We start from the raw sequence: 11,790 nt of genomic DNA, 5'->3' as shown, positions 1-11,790 counted from the left end.
AAAAAAAAAAAAAAAAAAGGAAAAGAAAATAATTCACACAGCTTGAGGATAAATAGGTGACCCTGGATATTTTATGAACACCATGAATCAACAGCTTTTGTTCTATGATGATACCAAACACCAACCTAATCAGATGCTGCGATTACACAGTTCCACCATTAAGACTGCAATGGCAAAGGGCTAAATCCAATGGTAAATGTGAGGGGGAAGGGAAGGAAGAATATAGAGGAGAGGGGAGGAAGGAGGGAGAAAGGAAGAGATGCATGGACAAAGGAAGGGAGAGAGACCTAGCGATATTAAATAAAGCCCTTGACCCTGATGTGGGTATTTGTGATAAGGGAACCAGCCCAGAAGCTTTCTTCAGGGTAAGTAGCATCCTCAGGTCACTCTGCAAAATACCAGATACAGTCCAGAAAATACCAGGAAATTGTACTCTAGTTATCCCTGCCCTGACTGAACTGAGGTTGAAGCAGCCCTTTTTTTCATGTGAGGCGCTTGATTGGTTTTTGGCTAAGTGAATGGCATGTGAGTGTGTCTCCATTTTGTTTTGAAATCTTGGGATGGTGAAGCCTCATTTCTGCCAGGTCCAAAGTCAAATGAGTAAGCTTTGAACTGTTATTGGTATGGAGAGGATGGAGAAAGGAGGTGGTAAGATTATGTGACAGTGTGTTATCACGAGATCACCTGCTGTGTTCAAGTGGCCAACTGTGCCCGCCCACCCCTGGCAACTGTGGGACTCTCCTGACTGTTCTCTCTCTGACCATGCTTCCCAGGGTGTCTCCTCTACCTTCTGCTCTTCTGAATTGGTATCTCCCTAAGGTTGGTATTCCCCAAGTTCACTTCTCAGTTCTCTTCATTCTTGATATGATCTGTGAATCTTGTATGTTGTTGGCACAGATTCAACAATAAGTAGGTAACACCCAAATGGAAACCTCAATTTTACCCAATCTCCAAAGCTCCAGCCTACAGTGACCATCTTAGGACAATTCCACCAACATGGCCATTAGCACCTCAAATTTTTCACAAACCAAATCAATAATCAAACCAATTCCCTCTTCCTGTTGATGGCAGGATGGTATTCCCTAGTTATCAAAGCAAAATTTCTCCATATTGATAAAAAATTCCAAACTGGGCCGGGTGCGGTGGCTCACGCCTGTAATCCCAGCATTTTGGGAGGCCGAGGCGGGCGGATCACGAGGTCAAGAGATCGAGACCATCCTGGCCAACATGGTGAAAACCCATCTCTACTAAAAATACAAAAATTAGCTGGGCACGGTGGTGCACGCCTGTAGTCCCAGCTACTCGGGAGGCTGAGGCAGGAGAATTGCTTGAACCCGGGAGGCGGAGGTTGCAGTGAGCCGACATTGCGCCACTGCACTCCAGCCTGGTGCCTGGCGACAGAGCGAGACTTTGTCTCAAAAAAAAAAAAAAAAAAAAAAAAAAAAATCCAAACTGAGTTTGGCACAGTTACCCAGGTAATTGCAGTAGTATCTGGGCAAGGGGCACTGAAACATGCAAAATAGGGACTCCCCACCTTTCCTTCCGTCTGAGCTGCTCTGCTTTAATCAGCTTTATATATTGAAGTTGTATAAATTACTTCATTTTGAAAAATGATAATCCTCCTAAAACTCTTTTTGAAAACTACTGCTCTATTTAATTTGTCATTTTTCTTCCTCAACATTACCAGTTAATTACAGTTAATTACTCCTTTTAAATGTATTTCCCCAACATCTCTCGAATTTGTCCCTTTCTTCCTCAAAGCCTCAAAATGCAGGCCCTCATGGCTTCTCACGGAGACTACTGGAGTCCCCTGGCTGGACTCCCAACCCTTGAGCATGCTTCTCCCTCCGGCTTCAATCTGCTGTCTGCTAGCTTGAGCTTTCTGAACAAAGTTACTAGCATCTGTCTGTCCCGCACTCAAATGCAAACTCAAGGCTGAGGCTCCCTTGCTGGCATTCAAAGCCCTACCTGATTTGGCTGCAGCTTTCTGCCCAATTGCAACTGTTCCCTTCTATAAACCTTAGTTTCAACTGAATTGAACATGCCCCTGCTTTTTTCACTTTCCTGATTTGGTACATGTGAAGTTTTAGATTTCAAAAAGCCTTCCATTCCTTTATTTCCCTTTTTTCCACTACCTTGTGATAATTTTTTCCCCTTATTATTTTTATCACATTTTAAAATTTTTTAAATTGTGGTAAAGTACACATATAATAAAATTTATCACTTTTTTTTTTTTTTTTTTTTTAGACAGAGTGCTCTGTCCCCAGGCGCCAAGCTGGAGTGCAATGGCGTGACCTCGGCTCACTGCAACCTCCGCCTCCTGGATTCAAGCAATTCTCCTGCCTCTGCCTCCAGAGTTGCTTGGACTACAGATGTGTGCCAGCATGCCCAGCTAAGTTTTGTATTTTTTAGTAGAGATGGGGTTTCACCATGTTGGCCAGGATGGTCTCGATCTCTTGACCTCATGATCCGCCTGCCTCGGCCCCCCAGAGTGCTGGGATTACAGGCGTGAGTCACTGTGCACAGCCAAATTTATCATTTTGACCATTCTTAAGTGTGCAGTTCGGTCATGTTAAGTATATTCACACTCTTGTGCAACCAATCTCCAGAACTTTTTTCATCTTGCAAAACTGGAACTCTGTACCCATTAAACAATATCTCCCAATTTACCCTCTGCCTTATCCCCTTGCAACCCCCATTCTACTTTCTGTCTGTATGAATTTAACTACTCTAGGGACCTCATATGAATTTAACTACTCTAGGGACCTCATATCAATGGGATCATATGGTCTTGGCCTTTAATGTCTGGCTTATTTCACTTAGCATAATGTCTTCAAGGTTGATCCATGTTGTAGCATATGACAGGATTTCCTTCCTTTTTAAGGCCGGATAATATTACATTGTATCAATAGACCACATTTTCTTTGTCCACTTCCCTTCATTTTTAAGCCCTACTCATCTATTAAGGCTTAACTCAAGAAATGCCACTTCCACCAGGAGAAATACCTTATACCTACAGCCAGAAGTGCAGACGTGCTTTAACTCTCCTTGGACCATTCAGAGACCTGTCTCTATCCCTGCCCTAAGACACCAATCACCAGCTATTTTATATTCTAGCCCTTTGAGCACATATCTCATTGCTCACTTTAGACTGAGAGCTATTTAAGCACTGGAGCCATCTCTGATTTATGATACTGTCCCTCCATCCCACAGCCCAGTACCCTCAGTGTTTGCTGAGTGCATGTATGCACACATACATGGACACTTGCCATAGTCAACATGGTCACTTTAAAGATAAAAGCCAAATGTGAAATGTATTTGTTATATTTATGTGGATCTTTTACACTTGATCCTGGACCTTCTGAATATCAAATAAGTCTTACCACCTAGATCTTACTGAGACAAATGTGCTGAGAAGCTAGGCATCTGCAAATTATTATGATGGATCTGAAGAAAATGAAGAGTTTTTTTAACCCAAACATTTTAAACGAAACAGAGCCATAAGAAACTTGTAAGCCAGCTCCATGTCTCCACTGCCACAGCCAGCTTGACCTAGACCAAACAATAAGATCAGCCCAAGACAGTGTCATTTGTCTGTATGGCCAAGATATGTGGCAAGAACCCTGAAACATTACATCCACCACACATGGCATTGATGTCAGTCCTGGCACATCTGACTAGAAATGGCTGAATTCAGCCATGATCATATCAGTTATATAAACATGTCATCTGTCCACACTCGCTCACCCACTGAGTCAATAAACAGGACTTCATGCATAAATGGAATAGAGAAGACTCTGTGAGCACAAAATTGTAAACATTTTTGGAGCTAGAAGAAGCTCTATAGATCATCTAGTCAAATCCACTCATTTGATGATCTCAGAGATGTTTCATGATTGGCCCAGAGTCACAGAGAAAATTTGATGCAGTGCTGGTACTACAAGAGTTAAGTGTCTTAACTCACAGGCTAAGGCAAAAATTATACCACGAGTCTCCTAGATTTGAAATTATTAATAGAAAGAAAGAATGGCCTAAGAAGAGGCATTGTTGCTCATTCCTATCAGAGAAGGCTAGTGATTTCCCTAAGAAGGATGATATATTTCTAGGAGCAAATATTTATATATTTATCATGTTTCCCCAGGAGATTTTAGCCCTTGTGAAAATGACTTTGCAGATTCTTTTAAGCATTATCATTGTCATAATAACATCTGTATTATTTATAATACCTAATTATTTGTGACAATATACAAGGCACTATACGAAGAGAAATAATGGAGAGTTTGTGTATTTGTATACACCCGCTTCTCATATTTCTTCTCTGCTTCTTCCTCCCTTCCTCCTGCAACATCCCCAAATGATCAAGTTAGATGAGCTGGGTTAACTCATTGCTACCTGACAATTATAATATTTCTTCCAAGATGCTTACGTTTACCGATATCCCTTTGAAAGTAGCACAGAATTTGCCTTCGGCTCTCTTAGGTTTGGTAGATGTGATTTGTCCAGTCATGGAGATGTTCTTGTCTTGTCCAAAGGAACCATTGCTGCCACTGACATTTCTGCGGCGTGGAGGGTCCTCTGGCAGTGGGGAAAGTGGAGGAGGAAATAGTTTTTCTTCCTTTCTTCTGTTTGCTCTCCTGGATGAATTATTTCTGTGGAAAACAGAAGTGTAGGGTGTCATAAAGTCTTATTTCTCTTTATTCTGATTTTCCCCATGATGCTAGTATTGTCAGCTGAAGTAATATTTAAATTGCTATCCCTCAACCTGTGGTGAAGAGTATATATAAAAATGCATATAGATATAGATATCTTTCTACATAAATATAGATATATGCATACATATGTATCCAAGAATAAACTAATATCTTTGAAGCGGAACTCCATGACAAATGTAAGTGTCTAATGGAGTGTGCTACAGTAGGACATTTTCAACTTTTCAGGATTACTGTTAATTAGATTTTTATGGAAAATACAATGCAGACTTTAATCCCATCATTTTTCAGGATGGTTCCTACTTACTTTGCCCTAGGACTTAACTGCACAATCATGCAATAAATGGCACAATAAACAATCAGTGGAAGAATACTTTCTTAAGAAATATTATACTTATATATTACTTAGAAATAAATAATGCACTAAATAGTATTGTAACACACATTGCAAATTGTATATACAGAATGTTCTAATTCAATGCCAAGGCATAATGAGCCTCTAATCTTAAATTGTTACATTGAACTACTGATGTACTCCACTTCACAAAACTCCATTGAAAAATATTATTTTGTCATATTCCTACTAGACATCTGCAATTCTAAAAGTGCTCCCATGCTTTGAAACTGATTTATCTGTTCATTAAATGGGCATCATCAAATAGTCTGAGACTTCAAATAAAACAGAAAAACTGAAACCTTATGCTAGCTGCTTAACATGGTAATTGGGTCATGGATTTTCATTTTACTTACTGTCTTAGACTAATCAATGAAGATTACTTGAATTTTAATATTTTCTTAGCCAACTAATATTGCACTGTGCAGCTATTTACTTTTCATGATTATTGACTACAATTTTCAATAGCAGATTAAGTCAACAAAAATTTATGTTTTCCTCTTGGTCAATTTCAGTCAGTGTCTAGAAATATAGATTTACAATATCTCAAAGCAACAAATCAAAGATGAACAAGCATTCAAGTGGTCTGATTCCCTGAAATAAAAGCCAATGCAGCCTCCTTGTCCCACCTCCATTGTGGCAAATTTGCCAATTGTAATATCTGTCATCTTCTCCATCTTTTGTTTCATAAATGTGGCCTTATGTTAATATTTGTTCTGTAGCGAAACTGAAAAAACGCAACTGTTTCTGTCATTACCTCAATTGATTAAAATTAATTAAAAGATACTTTCCAATGGATTTTAAAAACTGCTTTCACATGCATAGCCATTTTACAATAGCAGTGATGACTGATTGAAATGATGGTGAACATACGGATTAAGATTCTTGTCCATGAGGAAGCTCCACAAATATCAGATCACATTAAGTGTAATAATTACAAAGGCACCAGGCTTTTGGGAATTTATATGTGCAGATGTCAAGAATTGCTGTGGTATCTACAGGAGGTGAACAGTGGTTCATTAGCTGTAACGACTCTCCCACTACTTGAGTTGCCCGAGAAGGAACTTGGGGCTGCAGGGGAAAGAGCTGCTTGTGAGATGCAGTTAATTTGCCATTGGCAACTACAGTCACGCAATGCCTGCCCATCTGCCACTGAAACAACCAGCGGGAATTCAGTGCATTCTGTACAGTGAGCACCAGTGACCTGTCCCCCTTTACATCTGCCTGGTCGTGACCTGGAAGCATGGAGTCTTGAAAGACTTCCTTGGTGAAAGACACCCAGGGAGCCTCTGTCATTTCTAGAGACCACTCTGTCATTGTTACGACTTCCAAATAAAAAACAGCTTTTGCTTCTTTGGGTACCTCTTGCAATAGGCCAGGGGAGAATAGGAGACAAAAGAAGGGCATCACCACCTGCACTTAATTCCTCAGAGGCCCTGCTGATGGTACCAGCGCTAAAGAACAAGGGGAGATTCAGGAGAGTCCTTCTGTGGAACTATGGGGAATTATAGCTGTCAGTCCGATGTGGCATCTTTATTAGGTTAAAAATAGTCATTTAGAAAAATGAATGTTGTCTACCACTTTGTTTAAAAGGCTAATAAAGCACAAAGGAGCAAAGCTTGCGGAGAGGGTTCCCAGGAGTAGACCACTAAGAGGTCAGTCATTGCTTCATTCTTCCTCAACTCCAGAAAGTTTTCCAGAGAAAACACATCTGTTTGGTGGGCATAAGAAACTGATTGAGGCCCTTTCTGAATGATAAATGCTACAAGGGAAACACTGCTTTCCCACCTACAAGAAAAGTAAAGACATTATAAAGATAGCGGACTAAAGACAGCATTTGGTGTAAGGAACATGGCTGTACTGAAGCCAAGTGGGCACAGGGCAGCAGGCATAGGCTGAGGTAAACAGCCTCGATGACTCAGTGCATCTGGGCACAAGCGCACAGTCCCATGTCTTATATAATCATAGTCATGTAGACATAACATAGAGAAGCTTACCACCTGGCTCTCAGCCACTACCGTTTGTGTAGTGTATAGATATAACACTCACCCTGTGAAGGAGCTGCTGAATAAAATTATGCCTCATTTACCTGCTGTCTCTTGAGTGTTCTTCCAGCTCCCTGCCCCATATCCACCCACTCCTCTGAGATCTCAGCTGGAGCTGGACCCTAATCCTGAGCATGATATTTGGTAAGAACCAACTCAAATTACTAGACCTTTATGTAATACTTGGTCATCTCTCTTTTATAAACTGGGGAAAGCGATAGGCTACTGGTCACCTAGAGAGTGTAGCAGTGGGGACTGATGGTTGTGACAGGTCCTTCTTCCTTGCAAACAAAGGAGGAGGGCCCTGGAATGACCATGTCTGACCATCAGGGAAGCATGCCTCCTCACATGCCTGATCCACCCTGAGGTGAAGCGGTCAGCTTGCTCCACTGGAAGGGTCTCTAGTTCTCAGAACTCCAAGTGTGTATGTGAAGGGATGTTTCAGAGCAAAGTTATGTCAGAGAATACAGATGCACCTCACCAACAGCTAGTGATCCTCAGGGAGGGGGCAGCCCAGGACCCAAATCTCCTTATTAGTTAAACCAGATCTAGTGGTAATTGATCTTTTCCTTCCTTTCATCTCAAAACAACAAAGATTCAGACAAACGTAAGCTGATAACTTATTTCTGACATCTTATCTGTAGCAGATTGATGCCGTATCACTGATGTTAAACAGTAATCTGTGAAATCAATTGTTAGCAGCAGTTAGCCAGATTGCTCTCTGCTCTGGGCTGCTAATAGGCTCCAAAACTGGGCTTTGATGACAGTAATCTCTAACGTTGAATGAATTTATGGCAATAATTACTCAGACAGAATTGTTCAAGTAGCTGACATGATTGTTAGTTAAGTGATATTTATAAGACAGAAAGAACTTGGTCACAATGTTTGGCAGAAACAGAAGGCAGGACTTCTCTGTAGAAGACTCAAGCTGTTGGAGTGAGGAGGTGTCAGGAGGCCGCCTGCTGGACTCCGGAACCTTCCACACAGAGAGAGAAGGGAGACAAGGTGCAACCTCCTTGGAATAACATGTTTGGGGAGGCCAGAGAGATGAGCTGTCTGGGAGTGGCCCTCCTCCTGGGGCACTTCTGTGTCAGGGAAAGCCGACTTTATTTTTCATTCCCCTGGCTTCTGTGGCACTCCAGACATAGCTACTGGTCCTCAAGCTTCATATCAATGTTAAGTAATGACATCAAAGAGGAAGTAGATGCCTCATCCTGTCAAGATCAGGGAGTTGCCTTTCCAGGGAAACTGAGTAATCACCATCAGAACTGAAGGTTGGGTAGAAGCAGGTGATAGGGATTCTCTTGATGCTTCTTAATTTCTTTATTTCCTTTTACCCTTTACTAAGTACTCAAATTTTGTTTTAACTGATTTTAGTGATCAATCTGACTTGGAGTAAGGAAATGTTGCTAAAAGCTCATGGAGTCACACCAAACCTGGCAGCCTATGTTGCACCCTTTATCACATCCTTGTTAGACCAGTGGCCAGGGACAGCTGTCAGGCCTTGACTGAGAGACTCCTGTTTTTTACCTTAAAGTCTTCTGGGGCAGGATCCCCTAAACAGGTTCAATTAGGATTTCTTGGGAGTCCGAACAATCATACCAAGCCATCATACAGAGACAGGGAAGACTCACTCTCTAGTGTTGGGAGGCTTGTGAGGTGGGGCTGGTGAGATGCAAGGAGGGAGCAAGCAGATAGTCGTGGCCTCCTCCAGGCGCTGCTTCTTCTCAGGAATCTTCTCTGCAGCTTCTGTTGGCTTTAACACGGAAAAATATACAGGGCTTGAAATACATGACACCATTCAGACAACCATGTTTTATACACTAAACAATGGGCAAGATACATAGTTTGCTTTTATTTTAACCTCTAGATTAGGTAGGAAGGTTAAATGTGAGCCTTTGATTAGACAGAAAAGCAATCAACCTTGCCTCGCCTAGTCCTACCAAGAAGTTGGCATTTGAGAGAGTAGAACTGTGTGATCTGAGCCTCTTGTAAAGACTGGGTGGCATAGGACTCTCACAACAACAGTAAAGAGAATCTATTAATACAATTTTTGGGCACTTCTCCCATCAACAGTGCTCCCACAAATGAGTAGTTTAGAAACTAACATTGTAACTTGAACGTGACATAAACCCTGTCCAAGCAACATGGGGATGGTGGCTGACATCTAAAGGTTGCTTATACAATGAACGCCATGCAAGGAAATGAACCACGTTCGAAGCACACCTTCGGACTTTTGCATGTGCTGTTCTGAAGGTACATTGTCAGCTGTGGTTGTACTGTTGTCATCACTAAGTGTGGAGAATCAGTGGTAGGGCAAAGGCCTTTGACTTCTTGGTCCCTATTTTGGAATACAGGTTGAGTAGCCATTACCTAGAATAGTTGGGACCAGAAGTGTTTCTGATTTTGAATATTTTGGAATTTTGGAATATTTGCATTAAACTTACCAGTTGAGCATCTCAAATTCAAAAATCCAAAATCGGAAAATGCTCCAATGAACATTTATTTCTCCTGAGTGCCATGTCAGTGCTCAAAAAGATTCAGATTTGGAGCATTTTGGATTTTGGATTTTCAGATTGGGGATGTTCAAACTCTACTTTCATTAGGTATGTTCGTATGCAACCCAGAGAGAATAGCCTTTGTTTTGGAACTTGTAAAGTCAAGCTGAATGATGACTGCAATCATTCTTGCAGCATCCTAGTCAGTAGGATGGTGTGGACACAGTGGGGGCTGTGACTCAGTGAGGAATCTTAAGTCTTTCCTGGAAAGGGACAGAAGAAAGGAGGACTGAGACCCTCCTTTCTAGCCACTGTGACAGTCTTAGAAATAAGATTACCTGAATATCATCATCATGAGATGTTACTCTAAAAAAAAAAAAACTACCCTGAGATGTGGAGATACAACAGAATGAGCATACTGGATACCAAACCATCTCTCTATATATAGTTCAGATGAAAAGGGCAATTCTGGATTTCCCCTTATGAGTATAATTTATAGCCTTAGAATTCATCCCTAAACTTCTGGAGGTAAGATTTTCCCAAGTCAAGCCTACCACATAGGTCAGTGATCCCAGCAGGCCAGGCAGAACATGTGGTTGTTAGGACCCTGGACACTCAGAGTATAACTGGGCTGTGGAGATGCTAATGTTTGTCCAGAGAAATGAATAAGCCCTAGAAAATGCATTTAGACATTGGGGGCACTTGGGTGCCCTGCCTAAGTAAGGAGACTTTCTTCGTATTTTTCTTTCCCACACATCATAAGCCCTCATTTGCCATAATGGACAGTCTTGTCACTGGCTACAGATCATTCCTAGTATTTCCTCTCTGATTATGTCAAATACTGCATTTCCCATAGAAAGCATTATCACCTTCACCAAAATCTGCATTGCACTGCCTTGGCTTCCTTGAAAATGAAGCTCAAGATCAAGTCAGACAACAGACAGCCACTGCTCACAAGCACTTGGCAGGCCACTTTGGACTGCTTACCTTGTGCTTACGCTTGCCCTTAGGGGCTGGTTTCTCCACAGTGGCGATAGCTGTCTGACGCTTGGGTTTTGTGGCAGTCTCCTTGTGGTCTGGCTTGGAAGGTGCTGCATGGAGGGAGTTGTGGCCAGGTACTCTAGAGAGTAAGTCAAGGTCAATCTTCACCCAGAGGTTTTTCATGTTCTCATGATCTCGCAGAGGGGACAGAATCTCAGTTTGCATGACAGGAATGGGTGAAAATGTTGGCTCTTCATTACTGATGGATAAGTTGTTGTTGCCGCCACTGTTGCTCATTAAGGTGCTAAGGGTCAGGCTGGCACCACAGACTTCCTTGGATTTGGCAGTATTACCTCCAGAAATAATGCACGGAGGCAGGACTTTGATTTGCAGGGTCTCTTCCTGATCTGTGTTGGAGTCAGATGTAGATGAATCTGTTTCAATGAATTCCCGAGACTTTGGCACAATCTTGCCAGGCCCTCTGTACTTCTTCTTCTCGGTAGCCAAGGGGATGTTAGGTCTTGGTTCTTTCCTAGGTGCTGCTTTGTGGGCAGTGGCTTTGTTTCGGCCTCTTGGTGGGTCAGGAAGCTCCACACTTTCTTTTTCTTTGGGAGTGCTGCTGGTAATATTTGGTTTGGGCCAGGTAAACTCGTCAATGCTGGTGTTCTTCTCAACCTTTTTGGGCTGTTTTTTCCCAATTGTCCTTTGAGACGCTGTCTCACTACTTGCTGACAACTTATGCTTCAAAGCCTTTGTTTCTGGAGTTTTCTGAGTGGGCCGTGGACGGGCTTTCTCCCTAATGAGACTGAGGAGAGGCCTTTCTTTGGGTTCAGCCGGGACCTGACTGGCATTTGTCTTTACTTTCATCTGGACTTCCATTGGTTGGATGATTGGAGGAGGCAGAGAAACCGTCTCCATCGGTGTTTCATTTTGGCCACAAATAAAAGACTTGTTCTGGGATGTCACTTTGTTAAGCCATTTATCCAGTTGCCACTTGTTGGTTGAGGGTGGCTCAGGCTGTAGATTGAGAAACAGCATCAAGAAAGATTTTTACACTTGGGAAGGATTCAGGAGAACCCTCAGTACAGAGACTACTACTAAAAGCTTTGGATGTTAAGTGACTGTTCACACATACACAAATACACACGCTTATATACACACAC

At 42.0% G+C, this 11,790-nt stretch overlaps 1 protein-coding gene across 6 annotated transcripts in view; it reads right to left on the bottom strand.

Annotated features, from left to right (window-relative positions):
• Positions 1-11,790, bottom strand: part of AFF2 (AF4/FMR2 family member 2) — a 501,797-nt gene that overhangs the window by 32,733 nt on the left and 457,274 nt on the right. For 4 of the 6 annotated variants that reach the window (XM_017513842.2, XM_017513841.2, XM_017513843.2 and 1 more), the window contains 3 exons: positions 10,634-11,644; positions 8,783-8,904; positions 4,427-4,649 (listed from right to left, as the gene is read on the bottom strand). In XM_017513842.2, the coding sequence (XP_017369331.1) occupies positions 4,427-4,649; positions 8,783-8,904; positions 10,634-11,644 (1,356 nt within the window). The remainder of the gene's footprint in view (positions 1-4,426; positions 4,650-8,782; positions 8,905-10,633; positions 11,645-11,790) is intronic. The other 2 variants (XM_037733231.1, XM_037733232.1) reach the window with 1 other exon arrangement.

The sequence above is a fragment of the Cebus imitator genome, unplaced genomic scaffold (assembly GCF_001604975.1).
Source record: "Cebus imitator isolate Cc_AM_T3 unplaced genomic scaffold, Cebus_imitator-1.0 Scaffold505, whole genome shotgun sequence".
NCBI lineage: Eukaryota > Metazoa > Chordata > Mammalia > Primates > Cebidae > Cebus > Cebus imitator.
Note: the sequence above shows the minus strand (reverse complement) of the source record. Positions and strands in the feature narration are given on the sequence as shown.